The following is a 22,782-nucleotide window of genomic DNA, read 5'->3' on the forward strand; positions in this document are numbered from 1 at the left end:
ACTGCGGTATTTCGTAATCTCTTGAAATCCCAAGAAAAAAGCTAACACTTGGAAGGCGAACCTTTAATATTTGCAGAAGCATACTAACAAAATTTTGTATCTCTTAGCTACAAGGTCATTCTGCGATAAAGAGCATTCGTGATCGCAAGTGGCATGCGTGTCGTAAGTGATTATTGTTAGAGTATAAGGGTACACATTACAGATATATTGCACAACAATATTGTGAAGTAACAATATATTATATGGTTGGTCATATGGATTGTAATCCGTAAGGTGTTGTAAAAATATTAGTGACAGAAGTAACGAAGAAGCATTCAACAGAATACGAATAATGACAATGTTTCAACCTTACACTTGTAAGGATCTTAAGTTTTACTAACGTTTATTTTATTTTAAATCTTTACTATCACTTCTTATTTTCTACTTCCGGCCAGAATTAAAAGCTTTAACTTATTTATGCAAATTTGTTGGCGAACGCCAAGTACTTAAGTTGTGGCTTTTTGCCAAGCAAGAGAGAGGAAGGAGTTTGTAAAAGCAGGCCGCTTGCCTTAGCAGTTTTTACTCGGTTGCTGGTTGCCTTCCAGGCCAGAGGTTTAATCCTCTTGATAATTTTAAACGTATTGTAGTGTTAACAGTTCTCTGTACTACATACGGCTTCCTGTTAATATACGGCCAATCTTCTCGGAGGCCCTTGTTTATTATTCCAAAGTTAAGTTAGAGTTTAGTTAATATTTTTATATTCTTACGTTCAGACCACAAGTGGTTGGTCTCTGTATTCCGAAGTCCGGAAATCATTGTAAAGAGAGAAAAATAAAGGGTTTCGTATACCCTTCCTGTGTATCTTGTCTACTTCCCACATTTATTGAACATAGCTTTAGTAAGCTCCCTGTTCCGAGTCAGGTCTTTGAATGTTCCCAAAGCAAGTAAGGCGGAACATCGAACCTGATACACTGACGAATGCTTCTACGAAATTTGTCCACCCTACCTTAGTCTTTAGCAGCAATTCTCCGAAAATGCAAGATAGCACAGAACAAAGTGGCCAAATTGTCACGACTATTGAGATAGATGGTGAGATGCATTTGCCAGCATGTAAACATTAAAATCCAGCGGGCGCGTAGAATGGATTACTTGCGTTAAAAGAAACGTGAGAAAGACGCAGCTTTTCCTAATTTCAAATCCAACCCTATATTGTCTTTACAATCAAAAAAACCTCTTCTCTTCTAGTCGTAAACTTTATAGAATTCGACTTATCTAACCTTCTTGCCCATTGGTCTAGTGCCGTCATTCATATTCTTAGTGTATGCATCAACTTTGCTGGCAGCCTGCCTTCTCCTATCGCTTTACTATGACGTAGTAAAATGACATAGGTATATAGTATATAGTATGTGCATCTGTTTTGTGAGGTTTATGATTTCTGTTGATTTCTTAAACACCACAGAAATGCTATGCTTGGAAATTTATGCTACCATATTGCTGACGGGTACACGAGTTTATCTCCTCTGTTATGGGTGTGTGAATAATTGCGAAATATCCCATTTTGTGCCTTGTTATGGTTTTCTTGATATTTATTTAGTTATTTAGGACGCAGTCCGGCCCACTTGACGAGGGAAGCTCGTCTTATGACACAAAGGAGTTGAGCCCATATTACACTACACACATACAAAAACAAACAAACCATATGAGCAAAAAATACAATAGTAAAAATTAAATACAATAGTAAATAAAATATTAAAGTAAATCAAGGTTACAAAGCTATAAAACCAATAAGATGTCACATTACGAGACAATAAAGAACTACCAAGTAAATAAGGGGTTAGTACGACGTCATGTAAAAACAAAATAAATAAGGGGTTAGTACGACATCAAGTAAAAACAATATAAATCAGACAAAACCTAATATCAAGCAAGTTTTCAAAGTTGTGCAAACAGTCAAAAGTTGAAGTCAAGCCTCTATTCCAATTCTTTTTCTATTTGAATTAATAATTTTCATGATCTCTCGAGCAGTCTTATAATTTTTTCTATCATATAAATTTTCGTAGAAGTGATCCTAAAATCTTGATGGAATGAAAACGTTAGACCATATCCCCACAAAAAAAATGTTTATTATCTCCTAATGCTTTGCAAAAAAGACAATCCTGATTTTCCTGTATACCGAATCTGTGAAAATAAAACGGATAAAGATCATGTCCCGTACTCAACTGAATAAAATCAATGTCATTAATATGCTGCATTCTCTCTTTTATTTAAAAAAATCTGAAAAATTCCTGATTTCTATCCGAATCATTTCAGGCATTGCTTAAGTATTAATTACCATATCTTCTAGTACATGCCATTCTCTTAGAGCCAGGAACCTCTATTTCCCGTTTTCTTTATATGCATAGTCACCTCTAAATATTTCGTGCCGATTTCTGGTGGGAGGTTCTATATCTTTTCTTGTTACTTATTCATGTCAGATGAATTTCGGTTATTTCTGGCTTCATAAGAGCAATGTGGCTTAATGAAAATGAAAATGAAAGCTATTTATTGTTTATAGGAATATTTTTAAGGTAATTCCCAAACGTGTTTGTCATTCCATTTTGTTGTAGAAATTGATATTCGTTTCACATCTCAATAAATTGTTGGAAAGAACTCCTCAAAATCAAATTTGCTCCTCCAATCTACATTGATGAATTTACATGTTGAAGCAGGGTCTATGTGAAGAAGTGCAAGTGGTTAATTGCTGAAAAGGGGTTTGTTAATAAAATCAGCATCATTTCTCTTATACCACTCCTAATGGTTTATAGCTTTAAAAGAATTTGGCTGTTATTATCATTTCCGTTTCTAAAGAATAATTTTTCTGGCGAAGTTGTTATGCTGATGTAATAAAATTGTGTGACTGAAACGTTACTGTTTGGTACAGATGGAACGACATTACATATTGTGTAGACATTTTTGAAGGCAAAATATCTGGTGCTTTACAACTTCCTTTATGTTTATTTGCCTGCTATTATGCAAAGTCCCATTGTTGTCCAGAAACTTATTGCAATCAAATAGTTCGGCCAGCACAAAGACACGATTTAAATGTCTATGATATTTTTCGGAAGAATTTATGAAAAAACAATCTATCACAAGACTGGCCAATTTAGTGGAATTTCGAACCAAAGTTAGGATGTAATGCATTTAACTTTATACTTAATCTTTCTTCAAGGTCTGTTAAATTAATGACTTGTGAACTACTTCATAACCGTCTGCGAGTTTTCGGTTTTACTAAATAAAATTCACACAGAATCATAAATTAAAATCAGCAAAGTTTTGTTTCACCTTAACTAATGCGTTACATGTAAAGAGAAAATATACAGCTTTTTTTTTAAATTTATCATTTACTTATTCGCTTTAATTGATAACAAATCAGTTAATGCACTTGTAGAGTCATCAATTTTTTTTAAGCAGGAGACGTGAAAAATGTGCAATTCCCTCGCCAGGACATGAACCTGGACCTCTCGAATATGGGCCGAATGTGTACCGTTACACCACGAAGGCATGCTAGAAGAAGGGAGAAAATACATTATACGCTGTTTCGCAGATAAATAGTTAAGGAAAGGTTATACGTTTTAAACAAGATACCGGTTTTCATGTTTTCGAATCACTTATAGACTTTCTACACCTGACTACTGCCTGGGCCTAGGACCCCAGGCTCCAAGTTGCCACTAAATTATCATATAATTTATAACTCCGTTTTTCTTTAAGAAACAAGAGAAGCTGATATGGCGGACAGAAGAAAGAACTCTGCGCCTAACACCGAAGACAATCTTATTTGGATCTAAATTTATTTAACCATTAGGACCACAGTGGACTCGAGACGATCTTTTATTTGCTATTGCTTCCATTCCAAATGAACTTAACTGAATCCACAATAACATCAACAACAGCGAGGAAGCTTTCCAAACAGTGCAGCAGGCTCTGAAGTACACTTTCACTTGCATTTAAACTTCTTTGCACTTGCTTTAAATTTGTATAATTGTCTGAGTTAAATACATGCACATGAATCATAATTAAGCAAAAACAGAGCTTAACTCCTTTACTTGTTAACAAAACTTAAAATATTGTTTCAGTGTACAGATACAAATGTGAATTTGTACTGAAACGTAACGAGATATGCCCTCAAATGACTAAATGATGAAAGGAGTGTCATGCTAAGCTTATAATTCAGTGAACAGGTCTTTAAAGACTTACGAACGTAGCTTTGGTATTTTAAACTACGAACTTAATTTCGGTCATAGGACCAACCAGTAGAAAGATCATTAAAGACAGGCAGTGCAGAGCAACTACACTGCGGTAGGCTAAGTCTGTTACCTTCTCTCTCCTAAACATCGACTCTTCTTCCTTATTTGAAACATACTTAGTGTACACATTCTGGCGGAGGAAATAAAATAACAGAAATGCAGGAAAGATTCAGTTCAATGAAAAAAAGTGATAATTAAAATAAACTTTAGAAATTGCAGTTATGATTTTATTTCTTTATGCATCATGCTGTTTTGAGCCAAAGTATAGGTAAAAACTGTAATAACAAGCATGGTTATAAAACCTGTTTTACCAAATTGAGTGACTTCAGAACATTCTGTAGTCTTTCTCCAATTTTAGTTTTATTCTCATAATGTATCGTTGTTCCATATTCACTTGTTTTATGAATATAGACATTTCATATAAATTTTGAAAAATGCTTTATGTAACATGATACATGCTTTCGCCAGATTTAATTCAAAGTTAATTATACTGTATTTCCGTCAATAAGGGTACTCTATTTTGTTCTTATGTATACTGAGAAATGTTTAAGGTATACATTTAAAAATTACTTAAATTTCAGTGATTTCATATAAAATTAATATTTGTTTTTGGAAAAGATTAAATTTAACAAAAATGCTGATGGAAAATGTTGGAAACTTCATTATAATTTATGTTTGGCACCATTTTCAGAAACTGTAATGGGTATTCGGATCAATGCTCAGGAAGGAAATAAAGCAGCTGTAGAATACACAGAAGCTGCGGAAGAGTAAGTATTGAATTTTCATTTCTAGTACTTGAGCATTTTCATCCATTAGCATATGCACGGAAATTTTTGTCCACCACAGTATTTAGATATCTAAATTTCCATATCTGTATGCTGTTTGGGATTGTATTCAAACAAGTTTTCTCCACAAGAGGTTTTGATACTGAATTCTAAAATGTTTTAGTATTCCATTAATTATCCCATAAAACAGGCTGCCGAAAGGATATTCTGCTAATAAATCTTTTATTGTTTGATAATCTCAATGACTGAATACCTTGCCATACCCTAAATCTTTTTTAATGTTACGACAGCTACCGTAGGTGGTGATTTTTGAAAGAAAGTCTGTTGAAAGTTAAAGAATAGATATTTGCAATCCAAGATATTTGACTCTCTCTAGAAGTGACAAGAGATATTTAAACTCTCTCTAGAAGTTCCGCTCTGTATGAACTAAATCAGATGATAATCTAAAGGAAAAACGTCTGTTGAATACAGTGGGTGATGTAAAACATTCCAGCAAAGTATGTCTAGAATTTCTTAGACCGGTCTCGCAGCATGTGGGCAAACGTTGTCATGGGCATTCTTGCTTCAATTCTATGCTCTAATTGATGCTAATTGATTAATTCTATTCTATTCTATTATTCTAATGATTAAATATTTTTTATTCATTGTCTGATTCGGTTGAAAATATGTAAAAATAGACTATTCCTTCTTAGTTCCACTGGATAAGCCTGCTTCACTTAGATCCATTCATACATTTGGCTGTTAACATTTTCGTAATGAGTCAATATTTCATGTCCGATAAATACTGGATCTCCCAAAAAAATCTTTATCCTTTTTGTAGTTAAAATAACAATTCACATATGAATTTTTAGTGTTCATGTTTCTTTCTTTCAGTTCATATAGGAACCAATATCCTTGCTTTTGAACAACCTCCCATTGCTTGTAGACGCTGAAAATTGCATGGTTGAGTAACATTTAATGCAGAAAATTCCGTTTGAAGAATTTTTATCCAATAATGCTTCCAATTTCAGCTCAAGAAGGTGTTTTCCGTGCTATTAGTCATGCCGATCGAAATCTTTATTTTTCAACTGTTACAAACACTTTTTACTAGTTGTATTCCATGGAGAATTATTACCACAAATGTCCAATAGCAAATAGTACATTTATGCTACAGACTTCTTTTGCAATAAAGTAATGAAATTATACTTTCCACGCATGCTGTTTTTTGACGCAAGACTTGACATTTTTAATGACATAAAAGTAATTATTCTTTACCCTTTAAACAGATGACGTACTAATAATGAATGGTCGTTCTCAAACCTGTCAAACATATGTGATTTCAGATTCAGTGGTAAGTAAGCGGCTCTTAAAAGTGTGAAATTCTATTAATATTGGCAATACTTGCATCTTACAACGCATCGTGATTGCCACTAGGCTTTGAGCCATATTTTACAATACCGGTTTTAACTTCATGATCCAATTTCGTGCAACAGGTACAATGTTTCTATCCTTTTGGTATTCCGCATATTTCAAACACAGCTTTGAAATCAACGAAACCTTTAATGACAGCCCTATCATATCATCATTTTTGAAAACATAATTTACCTTTATGTTATTCACCTTCTACGAGAGAAAAGCTTTGATGATATCTTGTTAAGTACATTTTTTATGATAAAAATTGCTACTGAGGATTCTCAAAATCATTCTCCTACTTATACATGTTAAATATTTTCTACCATGCAAAATTATGAAAAATATTTTTCAACACAATGAATTTATCATTTTAGGATCATGGATCTATTCGTGCATCGTATCGTAAGACCGTGGTTCTCTTCTGATTTTGTATTCTTCTCCAGCTCCGCAGGACAGCGATTTCGAAAAGCTAGAAAATCCGTAGATGATTTCACTGGGCAGGTAAAGATTTCTTAAATTCACTTTCTGAATTCCTACAGTTAATATTTATTCCTACATTTCACTGTATACTGTAATCAAATGACTAAAGAATTCGAGTATTACTACGAAATAATAAAATGCTGTTATAAAAGTTGAACTTGCTGCTATGTAATAATATTGAATACATATATAAATGACAAATGGTAGAAAATAAATTTTGATAACATTCATCCTCATGATATTTCCTCAAAGACAGCAAGCAAAAAAGTCAAATATGATTGAAACTGATCAGAATTGGGAAAAGAGGTAAAGAATAATAACGCAAAAGATATATCTGCCCCTTGCATGAAAGCAAAATTTAATGCCAAGTAACCAATACTGTAGATTACTGCTCTATGTCGGTGGCATTTGATTTAGTTCTTAAGCGAGCAAGCACGCCGCCTCAGGATCTCGAAATTCATCGACTCTTTTCTTTTAATAAACTAAGTATGGCTAAGCATCTGGCATAAGGATCTTATGTATCTTCATCTTATGTTATCATCCTTCTCAACCTTCTTAGGGAAATCACCATAGTCCTCAAGTCTTTCTCCAAAGTAGAACAATCTCAGTGAAGGAAGAGGACTAATGTACTGCGTCATATCCTAATCAAAGTAGCGTGGCTCAATGTTTGATTTTAGATCATATAACTCTACATTATATTTATCTATGACTTTATTCTAATTTTTATCAGGATCACAATATTATACTCGCCTGCCATACAGATGACACTGCTCTTCGTGTAAGGTCCAGGAAGCCTAATCACGTCTTGGACAGATTGCAGAGCAACTTAATTAGTACTGAAAACTGGTGCACTGTCTGGAAAGCCGACTTAGTCCTGAAAACTCACAGATTTTACTGATACGACGTTTTAAATTTATTGATCGCACCACTACTAAAGTAAATTTGCTCGGTTAATACTGTCAGTTCCCCCAAATACCTTGGAATCACTCCCAATCGGGCACCTTTACCTGGTCTATACACATCAATAAAATTAGAAGGAAAATTTAAGGAATTACGAAAGCCTTAAGGAATACTACTTCAGACGTCATGCGGAAAAAGTTTTTAGCATAATTGATCATCATCCTTCTGCACTTCTAGGCATTAGATCATGAATGATTTCTCTGATCGTTTTCCTACGTCCCGATGGCGCGAAGGTTAGAGCGCTTGCCTCCAGATTGTGGGTTCGGTTCTCAAAGGTGAGTTTTTTATTCTCAGTCGTTCTGTTAAAATTAGACTTCTTTCAGCACCCCAGAGAATGTACGTTGCATTTATTCTTCAGTTATACTTTTACGACGTGTGTTTTGTGCAAGATACATTACTCTAGATTTATTCGTAAAGGCTAAGTCACCAGCAACCTGTATCCCCCCAGATGTAATACTGACAAAAATGATCTGGAGTTGTATATATTTTTCTGCTCTGCAGCATATTTTTCGTATTACTTTATTATCCCTTATGCAGTGTTTATGTTTTTAAAAGTCTGTAGTAACGTATATTTATGTACTACTTCAGAAATTTATTTTGCACTTTGCTTCTAACTTGTGATTCACTTCTGATTGATTATCTCACATGATTTGAACTTTCGCTAATTCATGGTACTACCGATCTCTTCTTCGAACGTTTTAGTATTTAAACTTTTTTTTGGCATCATATTTAATGTATTCGTTTAATTCATCGTATGTCAAATTTCTTAGGTAAAAGGGGACATCATGTTCTCCAATGTTTTCTTGTTCTGATGTTCGCTCAGCCTGAGCTGCAGTTCATATAATCATTATCATGATGCTCATTGTGAGGTTACGTGAGGAACAAGAAAATACTACATATGCAGTAGTACTCCTGCAAAAATCAAGCACGAAAATTAAAGCATAAAATGCTAAGCCAGCTGCAATTACGGCTTAAACATTTCTCCAGAGATCGGAAAAGCATTAATGATTTTTAAGTCTTAGAGCTATTGCATTAATGACGACTAGACCAACGCGTTGTTGCTCCCTGAAAGTCAGCATTTATCCTTAATTAAATTCAGACTAAAATATTGTGGAGGTTCCTGCCTTATAACAATAATTTTTATCTGCCTTGCACTTTCTGCTTCAATGCTCACTATCCTTTATTACATTCTGCAGCCTAACGAATTCAAAGACATTTAAAAAGTATTAATAATAATAATAATTTTTATCAGGCAGCAATGAAGATTTTTACCTTAATCTTGCTTATTGTAATATTTGAAGGTACTGCAGATCTTAAGCATACCTTGATTGGTTATGAGTAAAAATGCAGATTTTTACAAAGTTACGCATTTATTTCGTAGTTCCGGTTTTATTTCTATTTTCTATTTTGATTTTTGAAAGCAAAATATAGGTGGTAGTGCTGTTTCATTTGGAAGATTATTATTTCATTTGGAAGTCTTTAACCGTAAAATTTACAATAAATTTTAAACGATGTTTTGTATTATAGGTCATTCATGAAAAGAAAGCGACTCTCAAAGTAGATGAAGATAATAATGAACTCGATCAGTATTCTAAAAAAGGAAGCAAATCATTCTTAGAACTACTGCTGGAACATCATGCTAAAGATCCAAATCTTACGTTGAAAGACGTTCAAGATGAAGTAGACACTTTCATGTTTGCGGTTAGTTAGCTTTTTAAATTTCACTTTTTATATTTTATTTTATTTTATTTATTTTTTATTTTTATATTATTTCATCCTTTGGACTTAAAATCATTAGCTATTTGTATATTTATAAATATGTGTATCATATTCTATTTGTTCTGCATCACTGACAGAACAGATGCATATTGTATCGACTAGCGAGAATACAACGTTCATAATAGTTGCATATAATTTAACTTTTAAGCAGCGCTTGCGAAAAATATACTAGTAGAAAAGACGCTATAATATATTATGCTAGAAGCTATAATAATCTAAAGAATTAAAATCGTCAGTAATTCGATAAAGCAATAATATTATTTATTACAAATAGAAAAACTGCATGCAAAGAAGTACTAGTGGCTTGTACATCATTTACGCCAGTTAGTAGAGCTTTACCATGACTATCATTAATCAATAACGTCATATTTATTATTTAAAAATTGCTATAATATTCCTCTCAGTTTAATATTGCCTAACTCGGACGAAGAGTAAGCATTTTTAGAATTTTCTTTCTTTCGCTTCAAGAGAAAACAAGTTCCTCCAATAAAATAAAATGAACTATTATAATAAAGTGGCTATTATAATGTGAAATAAACATATCAGCTTCTGCCATGTGGAACAGGCAAGTCAAATAATTATCTTATTACTTTAAATTATAACATTAAACCTGAATCATGTATAAGATATTGGAAGTTTACGCATAAAGTACTAGAACTTAGTAGTTCATGTATAATTTTCTGTGCCAGATTCTCATGAATAACGACTCAAAAGTGTACAAAGGAGGAAGCGTTATTAATAAGTAACAATTCCAAAGATTCTGTTTCCATCTTAATAGACTGCACAGTTATTAGGATATGTTTTATGCTGGAGATGTGAAAAATGTACACGCGGGGACTCGAGCTGTGGTCCTGTCGAATATGCAGTGAGTATGCTTCCAAATGCGCCACGAAGACGTGCGTGCGAAAGGGAGGGGGAAATACCTTTTAAGGTATCGGAATAACTCAATTAACAGTAGGCGTTTCTGAACTAACCCTATTGGTAAGCATATCTGTAATTAACTAGAAGCATAATTCTTTGGTTTGCACATAACTCTTGTAATTGGAAGCATAAGTCCTGCAGATCCTACCAGACTAATAGCGAGTTATCGCTACGTCTTGAACAATTTACAAAATACAGAAGCAGGTTAAAATAATAACTTTATCCTTATTGTAATAGAGCAGGCCCACTTGTTCTACACATAAAGCATCTACCACTGTGGATGTTTAAATTAATATAAAAGACAATTAAATTCAAACGTCTAAGATTACACATTAAATACACTAAAAATAAGCTGCCTCAGATATGCCACCGATGAATATTATATCGGCTAACGAGAAGTTTTAAAAGTTGTATAGAATATAACTTTTAAGCCAGAATATCTTTTAAGGGGGGGGGGCTTGCGAAATAAATGCTAACAGAAAGACGCGATTATTAGAAGCTATTTCAAACAAATTTTTGGCTGTATAGAGTTTATGCCTTTTTCACTCTTAGTTTTCATCTGAAATTTTATAGATAAGGACAAAGACGATGACAAAGACAAATCTTCGCTAATCAATCGAATGTATATTTTTTAGATAATTCAACGATTGGGAAGGGGGTGCCCGGGCGCACTCAACCCTGGCTGAACGTGTGACGTATTTAATAGATTTCCTGTGACTGTCTGTGCACGTTTCGAATCAACTTATATTGTTTTATTGTACTTTACGTTTATTGATAAGATATTGATAAAATAGTGCTTTAAGGAGATTCTTGTTTCTGTTTTCAAAACGTATGTTAGAATATTGATAATTGGTATATGCTTAGAGTATTTATGCTATGGTTCTCTATTTGAACATTATAGTTAATCAAGTTCATTATTAACCCTTACTCTTATTATTGTTTGTAACCTGTTTGTATTTAGTTTAAAAATAGTCTGTGTTTAGTTTTCTGTTATTCACATTATTGCGCCAGTTAAGTTTATAACTTTATAAACTATTCACTCTTTAAAAATCACTGGAGAGCAATTTTATGACTAAATTCACTCAGCCTGTAACTCAGCCTCTACCTGACTATTTAAAAACTTGCCTTGCGTCTTTCGTATTTATTTGGTATTTCTTATATTTGGCCATTAGTAGAAAAACATAAAAAAATGAAGCGAAAAAATGTTTATCTCCTGTCAAGCCTATCGGGAATTACTTGCGAGGTCGAAAAACTGAAGTAACACGATGCTCGTTGCTTTTGCGTGTGCGATGGGAGTACAGTTGAAGTTAATCAGTTAGCTACTAACCTTTGGAAATTAGTTAGTCAGTTAACTATTAAGTTAACCTTTAGAACTAAGGGAAAAGGAAACAGGAAAAAAGAAATGAAAATTATCATACGAGTTACAGAAAAGAGTATTCCTTCCATACGGTGTAAGGTCTTAAGATGAAACAAGCCCATTAGCTACTGAAGCATTATTTTTTTATTATCTTTTCAAAATGACTACAATTTGATTGTCATAATTTTTTAAAAAATGTATTTAAACAAACTGTGATAATATTTTACAGTTTACACTTCGGGTAAGGTTTAAATGCAAACTATCCTATCTAGTCGAGAATTTAATAATTAAAAGTAAGTTGACAGATACAATATGGCGAGTTGCTTTTAAAAAAAAGTCTAAGGAATTTTATTAACGTATAGCTTCATAGTTCGGTTTCTTCTTTCTTTCTAGTTCTGTAGATACTTTATCATGGGTTTAATAAATGTGCACTTGCAAACAGGTCCACGTGTTTGGTGTTTTCAATTAGAATAGTAGCAAGTAAAAAAAACAGCTATAGTTTCTTTTGATTCTTTATAATATAAACATTTTTCTTTTCCATTAGGGACATGATACATCAACTATCCTTGTAAACTGGGTTCTTTATCTTCTTGGTCTTTACCCTGATATCCAGGATAAAGTTTACCAAGAGCAATGTTCTATATTTGGAAATAACAAGACAGCAGATGTTACTAACGAAGATCTGAAGAATATGGTATACTTAGAAAACGTTATAAAGGTAAAAAAAAAATTGAATGTCTAAAACAATCATTATAAAACTTGTTTTTTTCCTGCTCATACTAAAGTTAATACAAAACGATATAAATGAAATATAATTAAAACTTGTTCAATCATGAACCTGAATCTAATGAAATATGTCAGCTACATCTATTTTTAATCTTATTTTCGGCTTTAGACATAACAGAAAGTTAAAGCGCAAAAATGAAAACAAGAAATGAAACTTAACTAAACCATTAGTTAAAAGCAATGACATTTGCAAATGAAATTTAACGCATAACATAAGAAAGTCGATCATCAGAAGACAGATGCAGATAGACGTATTAGGCATACAAATTTAGTGGCAGGCTGTCACTTTCTCAACAACAGATTCACTCCCTGTTACCGCTAAATCTAATTTGCATCGGGCTGAATGCTGTAGAATAAAATGGAAGATAAAAAAATAACATAGAAGAAACATGTTAAATAAAGATAAAAATAAGATAGAAGAAACATGTTTAATAAAGATAAAAAATAAGATAGAAGAAACATTTTAAATAAAGATAAAAAATAAGATAGAAGAAACATGTTTAATAAAGATAAAAAATAAGATAGAAGAAACATTTTAAATAAAGATAGAAAATAAGATAGAAGAAACATGTTAAATAAAGATAAAAAATAAGATAGAAGAAACATGTTAAATAAAGATAAAAAATAAGATAGAAGAAACATGTTGATTAAGGTGAGCTTTTTACCTTAGAATAAAGGTGAAAGGTGAGCCTTTTCAGTCGATCTTCTTTCTCGCTGTTGTCCAAAAAAATATACTCAGAAATATTTTTATTAATTACCCACATAAAAAGCACTTCTCACCGCAAAAAAGAAAGGCTTCTAAGGTAATAAGATGTTTAATTTACAAATCACATTACTAACTAATTATATAGTACATAACACAGACAGAAGTTACTAATTACATCTTAAACGTCCATTATGAGTTCTATAGTTCAGTATAGTTCTGTTTTAGTTTTTGCTGCGCGCATGCACAAATCACGTGATGTCTATAATGAATTTTAACGACGAGAGTTTCATCACAGAGTGCTGGTTAGTCGTATTCTTTCATCGTTAACATGACTTTTGTCAAACATGATGTTTGTTTAGTAATAATTTTAAATTACAAATAATTTGGTATACTAGCATACAGTATGAGTTTTTTACTTACGCGAATAAAAGCATATTGCAACTTTACACTAAAATGAGCAGTTCATGCTTTCATAAGTTTAAAAACTCTTACTTACTTTGCTTTAGAAAAGATGCTGAAAAAGATTTTAATTCAAGATTTCCGACTTTCAGATGCTCCTGTATTGGAATCAAACAAAACAATAAATACGTTCATTTACTTTGCTTCACACACATTTCTATTAATTTTGGGCAAAAGATTGTTTACTGTTTCTACTAATTTTAGCCAGAGCATCATCTGAGCTAAATATGAAGTTCATAATTCGATTCCATAGCTCTTCGAAATGTTCAGGCCGGCCAATCAGTTAGTGGTCAGTAAATCTGACTGCCGTACCGAAGGGCCGGAGCTTGAATCCCGGAGAAGGCATGGAGGCTTGTAAATGTATACTGCCTGTGCGGTATGGGGCACTCTAAATATACGGCGAATATATGGTGCCCAATGCTCTTGCCAACGAAAAGCTCATTCAACTCCTTGCTGACCATTGTCAGATAAATGAGACTAATAGCAAAACATGTTTATAAACTTATATTATATTGGGTTGGAGGGAAAGTTCTGTCGTATTTTAAAGAAAATATTTGAATTCATTTATAAAACTATGTGTTTAATATTAATCAATTATATATGCTCCGTTATTTGTTACAACCTGTTGCCATCTTCCAGGTAACCTGTAAATTCCTGTTTTGTAGAAGTTCTCATCCATGGAGTTAAAATAGTCAGCAACTGCCTTAGAAACACTTTCAAAAGACTTGAATTTTTTTCCCGTTAGATAATTTTGCAGAGATCTGAACAGGTAATAATCAGAGGGTGCAATGTCAGGTGAATACGGGGGGTGACTAAGGATTTCCCATCCTAACGCATTCAGTTTTTGTAGTGTAACCACTGCAGTATGCGGTCGAGCATTATCGTGCTGGAACATTATTCCTTTTCTGGACGCTAATGCTGGCCTTTTTTCTTTGATAGCTGCATTCAATTTATCCAGCTGATTGCAGTACAGATCCGCGTTGATGTTTTTTCCCTGTTTCAGCAACTCGTAATACACTGGACCTTTCCTGTCCCACCACAAACAAAGCAGTACTTTTCGTTGATGGATACTTGGTTTTGGAACTGTTGCTGATGATGTTCCTGGTTTGCAGAAAGATTTTTTTCTTTTAATATTCTCGTAAAGAATCCACTTTTCATCTCCAGTAACCAGCCTGTCCATAAACGGCTCCACATTGTGTCTAATCAGATGTGATGAACATATTCTTACACGATCAGACAAATTCTTTTCCGTTAATTCATGTGGAACCCAAACACTTTGCTTTAACACAAACCCAAGAGATTTAATGTGATCTCCAAAAGTTGTATGATGAATGCCAAACTCTTCTGCAATTTCTAGACTTGTTAAATGTGGATTATTTTCCAACATGGATCGCGAAACATCATTATCGATCTTGGATGGTCGTCCAGATCGAACACTTTCTTTGAGGCTCAGGTCCCCGGAACGAAATTTGCTAAACCATCTTTGACAAGTACGAACATTTACAATATCTTTTCCAAATACCGCACATAAATTTTTACATGCAACAGATGCGTTGCTTCCTTTTTGGAATTCATATAAAATGCAGTGTCCTAAATGCACTTTATCTACCGACATGTTTTTCCCTTTAAATATTACAAGTAAATGATGAACGACTTAGACTTAGACTCTATAATTGACCGAGCTATTGCGAAGAGCAATGTTGCCGGTTCCAAAATTAAAGCCCAAGGGCACTTGACATAAATAAATCCGGACGTGGAGAAAATCTCAGATGAGAAAACGGAGATAAGGGGAAGAAGAGAAGTACCAAAAGGAGTAAGACAATCCAATCGCACAAGTTCGAAAAAGGTGACGAGCGATCATAGCTTTCAAGGAGGACCCAAGACAATGGAAATCAATGACAACAATACGAGAAGATACACTACAGCAATAGTTCCAATGACAAATTCAAATACAATTAAACAACATCAATCAGTAGTGCTAAATACAACACAATACAAAACAACTATACAACACAATTTAAATACAATTATTCAAAGAAGCAACAGAAGAACTTCAATCAAAATCAGATGCATTGGAAGTGTAAATAGCTAACAATTGAGGATCTAAGTGAAAAAGTTGTCGTCTCCTCCCATGAAGGTGTGAGCTGCAAGTGGTCTGACGCTTCTATCTTCGAAGAGAATTTCATAATTAAAAACTTGGGAGTAATTAACAAAGTCACATTGCACAGCTTTGTTGAAGAATTTTTCATTAGATATTCTGATGTAATCTGGAATCGTCTCAAGTTTTAAGTCTCTGTGTAAAAGTGTAAAAAAGGGCACCTTTTTTTATTATACAGCAGCTAAAAAAACAAAAACAAAAAAAAAAAAAATCCGATTGACTCACTAGCCAGATGTTTTTTTTTTATTTACAAGAAAAATCACCTGCCTATTTAAAATACGACAGAACTTTCTCTCCAACCCGATAATATTTTTAATTATGTTTTTAATTCCGGTATATTTGCATATCAGTATTATTTCGAATTTCAGGAAACTCTACGACTGTATCCACCTGGACCCCTCATAGGAAGAAAATGTAAAGAAAGCATTAAAACTGGTGAGTTTGTTTCAGCTTAGGTTCTCTGAATCCGCTTTTCCCTTTTTTTTTAAAATAGCGGGAAAAAATGATTACTTAACCTTTAGAAGAAATATTTTACATTTTATGTAGTTTATCGTATTTAAATGAACAGACAATGAGTTAAATTTTAAAAGAAACTTGCCAGTATAAAACTAAAGTTAGGCAATATTAGGTTGACATGAATTTAGTATTAAACTCTATCTGTTTCAAAGACCTTAAAACAAAGACGCTTTTCTTCAGAAGCTAAAAATTATTTAGTGTTGAGAGTAAAAGGCGAAGAGCAAAACGTTTAATATTGAAAGCTATGGGTGGAGCAAGTAATTTTCAAAGACCTCATTGCCAACTACTCTTTCACGTGTTTTGATGGATACAAAGATTTAACAACAATTTTATCTGTTAAGGATTCGATTCATTTAGTCATCCATTTCCTTTTTCAAACTTTTTCCAAACTAAGTCATATAATTAATTATTTGGGATGAATCGGATTTCAGCACTGCAGTTTACAGTAAAAAATTTTCATAGCCCTACCAAATCATGTCAATGTGCTAAAATACAAAAAAAAGTAAACTGTCTAATTTAGTTTTAATCTAGCATTGTAAAGTTTCTACTTGAAAAGCTTTGCCTTCCTCGAAGAAACTCATTTGTTCGAAATCATTTGGCATTTAGGGAGGATTTTCTGCTAAGACCAATGACACAGCTTTTAAAATCTTTTTCCTCTTGACAACATAAAAGACATTCCAAAGTTATAAATTACGCAGGAAACCTTCTCGTCATTCCGCTTCGGCTTCTATCAATGAACGAAATTACCTGGATTCTCCGCAAGCTCAAATTCCTTTCCATTTTCTCGCTTATTATTAAAATTCATTCGATTGTTCAAGAGGAAATTTCTTACTGTAATTCTCTGAGATTCTCTGAGTTTTTCAAAAATCCCACGAGTAGGTTTTAAAAAATTAGCTCTCAAAATTTTAGATAATCAATGTTAATTGAATTTGATATATATTTATTAATATCTCTTCATTTATTAAACTTACTTGATTCATTCTTCCAGAATTCGAAATTTAGGTTCATTCCAAATAAAACTCATCCTTTTTTATAATTTATTTTTAAAATTTGTATTCTTAAATAATTTTTATAAATTTTTCAAAAAAAAGTTTTAATTATAACCTATAAACGTTTTACCAACATCTTAAAGTAGATGTATTTCTAAGTCTAAGTTTCTTAGTGTTTTTTATTCAAAATTTCCTAGGTTATAAGTGAGTTTACATATTGGCGCGTTTTGAAATTTAGCATATTTGTTATAAGCCATAACAACAACAACGCCAAATGTGGTTTACGCACTTTGTTAAAATTATCTGAAATAATGAATGATGACGTTTTCCCTCGTGTACAATGAAAAAAAAGGAAAGAAAAATAGGTTGCTTTAAATTAAGAAGTTCGCCAAGTGAATTATTCTTGGCACAAACTGAAAAAAAAATGCGACAAGATAAATATTTTAATTTCTCCAGAAATTCTGCACGAAATTTTACAAAATTTAACATAATTTGAGTGGTAGAATGGAAATATGAAAAAAATTGGCATGTAATTCAGAAAAAGTCCGATTTTGTGTTGAAATAGCTATATTAAAACAACCGCTATATATAAATCTAATATATATACAAAGTCGCGATTTCGAGACAGGAAAAGCGCAAGTTGAATTTCGTCAATCGGCCCAGTAGAACGGGAGATATAGAACTGTCACTTTTTTTCCGCAGTGTACAACTTGTTATAGGCGATACTGGCTTGCATAAATTTAAGGAATTCACAACAGCAGTTACCAAATCAAGGGCGTTAAGCAGAAAAAAGATGATACTCTTTCTTAAGCATACTTTATAGCGTTATATTCCGCCTCCAAAAAAATATAAATATGCATAACCACATGGTTTCCGGAATGTCCAGTAACCAGGAACTTGTTCGCTGCACTGTAACTATCACAAATGTGCTATTAAATGCTAATTATCTAAGTTGCGCTAGTTCAATACCTGAAAAAGACCTTATTACATGACTACAGCCTTGTGTGAGGCTTCTGATCTTCAAGGGCTATTTGTTGGCCTTCACATGCGTCGCATTAAATGCCTTTTTGAAATTTAGAATTGTTTATTTTTATCTTGGCTATGATGTAATATGTAAGATGACCTCGTATATTACAGTGATTGCGTTTGAAGTGCATGTGTTTAAGAAATTATTCTCAATGAGCCGATTTCTTATGAATTTAGAGGGGTTTTTGATCTTGTTATGAAACTCTATGTATACATTAATGTGTAATATATGGAATATTAACTTTTAACTGTGTTACTGTCAAAAAAAAAATCTTAATATTTTCTAATAAAGAAAAGTTTTATCAAAATGTCAAACATGCGCGATATTTTCATTAAAATAACATGACATAATTTATTTTTGGGTAATGTCCGATGAAATAAGAACGAACTTTCATAAAGGATTTTTTTTTCAGGTTCATACACAATTCCAGCCGGAACAAATATTTATCTAAATATATACAAGCTTCATAGAGATCCAGCTGTGTTTCCAAATCCAGAAAAATTTGATCCAGAAAGATTTTCTCCAGAAAATAATACAAAGAGAGATACATTTTCCTACATTCCATTTTCCGCTGGAGTCAGGTCTTGTATAGGTAAATGCATTATTTCACTTTATTTAAACAATTAATAGAATTTTTTTCTCCAGCAAACTTTTTAAAGTCATGTGAAGGAATATCAGTTAGCTACCTTGGAGCAAAATACATGCTTCATATCAAGTCAGAAAATACCAGTAACATGGCTAACATGGTTTAGCTAAAATAAAGGAAATTTTTTTTTATCACATAATGAGGTTTTATTTACAGAACGAATTCGGGTCTTCACTCTTATAATTACATGGAAATATTTAGACAAGCAATCGATATGATAAATACTTATAATATATAATAGCTATATACGCTACTACTTTGCAGTTTGAAAAATAACCTGTAAGTTGTTCATTTTCAATTAGTATCTTCACAAGATTATGTTTATTAAATTAGAGTCTTAAAAATTTATTACTAAGATTCAGACTAACTGAAAAGCAACTAGCTCCATAAAACAGACTCTAAGAAAACGTTTTACGGTGTTTTATAGTTTTTTGAATTAGTGGAAAGTTTAGATACCAGCTTAGATACCAGCCAGATATATTACCAGCCAGTTAGATAACCAGTTACTAGCATTTATGCTTAGTATTCTTCCTAATCTACTTAGTAAAGCCTGTAAATTTATATTTGTAATTTGTAAGCATGTTCCAACATTCTTAGTGACAATACTACCTAAATCCCTCTGATATCCTTCTTATTAGGCGGGAAGCGCAACCAGGTAAAACACTTTGGACATGTTTTCACGTCCCACTTGCTGCCACCCAGCTCTTCTGTCTACAATCTGGAAATATTATTCTTTAAACTGACGTATTAGATTAACAGGGTGCCCCAATGTCATGTACAGAGCATAAACTGTATTTTGTATCATAACTATTACCCTCGAAATTTATATCTTTAGTATAACATGTATCTTCAGTATTTGTTATGTACCCAACACATTACCAACAGTATACCACATGCGTATAATTTTTTGTATAATTAGTGCTTGTACCACTCTTACCAGTATTTGATCTATTAGCCTTTTAGTGTTTAGTATTTATCTCTAGAGTTGCTTTATTTGATGCTTAGTGACATTATTATATGTATTATATGTTCATCCTGCAATATTCATGTCTAAAACGTGCCATGTTTAGGTACCGCCTGCTTACATTCAGCAAATACTATTCCTTTGTATTTCTTAGCATCTATCCCTTTATGGCATTATGTGCTTTTGAGCATCTCTAAATGAACTTCCGGTGCGGTGCTCTTGGAAAACCAGGAGCTGCTTGTCCTAGACAGTTGTGCGCTCCAGACAATACCCGAATAGGCTACGCAAACCGCCCTGGTGTCCGGACCCGTTTTCACGTGTCAGCTGCCACCTAGTCTCATACTTACCGAACGACGGACTTTGAAACATTTTCTGCTAAACCTACCACTTGGAGTGATGGACCCACGGGTTTATCAATGTTACTTTTTAGGGATTTATATTTATTTTAACTAAGAAGTTAAAGTTTATTTTAAACCCTTTCCTATAGGCCTTCATTCCATTAATTGGCAGTGCCAGAATATTTAAATTTTGTAGCGCGCGTGAGGGAATACAAATTTCTACTTTGCAGGAAGTATTTACAAGCCGAGTTTCGGTAGGAGAGAGAGAGAGTTAGGCTCTAGCCTCCACTTCTGCCGCAGATACGCTTGCTTATTGCTGTTTCAAGTGGCTTAGTTGCATTTATTTGCTGCTACTAGTTAAGTTAAGGGATCTCGCCGAGCCCTGTAGTTTAGTGCTATCATTGTGTTAATATCCTCAAATTTTAGTTTCGTTATTTGATTTTCAGTTACCGCCCAAGCTGAGGCGAAGTTCTTCAGCTTCGTGTTTATGCATTGTAAATTTTCAAAGATTTAATAAAGGGTATTTTAACCCTTCTCTTGGGTAGTTTCCTACTACTCCAGTTTCATATAGAAAATTATCTACTGTACTCTACAACTTTCAAATAGCTGTAAATTTAATGTACATTTCTGCATCAAAATTAATACCAGTGAGTGAAGGTTTTTATTCCATTATTATGGTAATTACATATCATTAAATATTACTTTTATTAGAGCGAAAAGCTTTCTAGTTTGGTTTATTAATTTACTTTATTTCAGAATTATTTTATTCATTTATTTTGATTGTGACTTTCTTTTGAAAAACCACTATTAAAGAAATAAAGTTTAATAATTAAATGTAAAATTCGCACCTGTTATCTTATTTCTTGAACATTCAGTAAAATTAATGATAATTATTAGACTATTACCTGATTAAAATTCTTGCGTATGTTTAAAGTTAGATTTATTTATTTATTTTATTTTACTATATTTTATTATTACCTGTGAATTGCGCCTGTCAAAAAAGCTCTGTTTAAAGAAGTAATGTTTTATGATTAATGTAGATTGTAGTTTCAATGTAGTCATCTCAGAAATGAGTTTTTCATTAAGAATTTGAAAAAATATTATACAGAAACGTAAGATAAGGACTTCTATTTCTGTAAACGCGTGTTTGTTTAAATCAATCAATTTGTTAATTAGTATTAGACAGATTAAATTAAAAAGATGAATGGTGAAGAGACTGCTCTAATTATCGTTTGTAATGCAGATGCCATAGCTTTACTTCTAAGCAGGAAACGGGAAAAACCAACGATGTTGTCACTTCGGACCTTCCATGCGATAGAGGGAAAGGATATAATAACAATACCCTACCTTTCACACTTAAAAGGCGAGTGAGAAGGCGGGGGCAGAATCGCCGAGTTCCATGGTGACAAATCATTGTCCACCACATTTTAGTTTTTGCGCACTGCAGAGACACCATGATTTTGAATAAGAAATGTGAGGAAATTAACAATATTTTCGTCGGGATTCGAACGCTAAACATTGCGCTGCAAACCGGTTTTACTACAATTACAATGTGAAAGAATGCGGTAAACAGCGAAAAACTACCTGACGACAGGAGGCGTGTGAAAAAGAAATTAAAAATTTTCTGTTTCGCTCAAAGACAACGCTTGTCAAAAACTGCTTCTAAGTAATCAAAATCGTAAAAACAACCTTGTATTTAGCGTAAGTTTTTACGATTTTGATTGTCACATTAGCGTGTGTAATAATCGTTAAAGTCTTTTTGTAGAATTAATTATGATGGTATTAGGACCTGGCTAAGTAAATTTATCGGCTTTGGCAGGACGCTTTTAATTGTAATCATTTAAGTTCGAACCATTTTTATTAGGACGTAACGGATTTGTATTTCGGATTCAAATGGAATTTGAACGCATGTTCTGAATTCTCCACAAAAGCAGAATTTGTTTCTGTTATACTTAAGTCTGTGTAAAAGTCTGATTGAGGTGAATAATGCTATAAAACTTTAGTTAATTTACGTGCCCCTGGCTATTAGAACTTTAGTGAAGAGTCTAGCGATTATTCGCTGGTCTTCATACAACTATAAAAATAAAGTCCAAAGAAGGGTTCAAAATATACTTTTCTTCGAAGAAATGATAACAGTCGGCCCCTCTCGGGCTTACAGGAAAGCCTCCACTTGGGCTTTAACTTAAGATAGAAAATAAGGAACTAAACTAATTCTAACTAACTAAATTTTAGCCAAAGCTGTACAAAAGTAACTAAC

General features: G+C 32.9%; 1 protein-coding gene across 1 annotated transcript in view; it reads left to right on the forward strand.

Annotated features, from left to right (window-relative positions):
* Window positions 1–22,782, forward strand: part of LOC118200418 (cytochrome P450 4C1-like) — a 44,781-nt gene that overhangs the window by 16,578 nt on the left and 5,421 nt on the right. Inside the window, exons 5-10 of the mRNA XM_035372393.2 lie at window positions 4,954–5,029; window positions 6,814–6,940; window positions 9,407–9,580; window positions 12,481–12,654; window positions 16,414–16,480; window positions 18,990–19,169. Of these exons, the coding sequence (XP_035228284.1) occupies window positions 4,954–5,029; window positions 6,814–6,940; window positions 9,407–9,580; window positions 12,481–12,654; window positions 16,414–16,480; window positions 18,990–19,169 (798 nt within the window). The remainder of the gene's footprint in view (window positions 1–4,953; window positions 5,030–6,813; window positions 6,941–9,406; window positions 9,581–12,480; window positions 12,655–16,413; window positions 16,481–18,989; window positions 19,170–22,782) is intronic.

The sequence above is a fragment of the Stegodyphus dumicola genome, chromosome 3 (genome assembly GCF_044657685.1).
Source record: "Stegodyphus dumicola isolate Sdum_Otavi_A_Nest chromosome 3, ASM4465768v1".
In the NCBI taxonomy this organism is placed as follows: Eukaryota; Metazoa; Arthropoda; class Arachnida; order Araneae; family Eresidae; genus Stegodyphus; species Stegodyphus dumicola.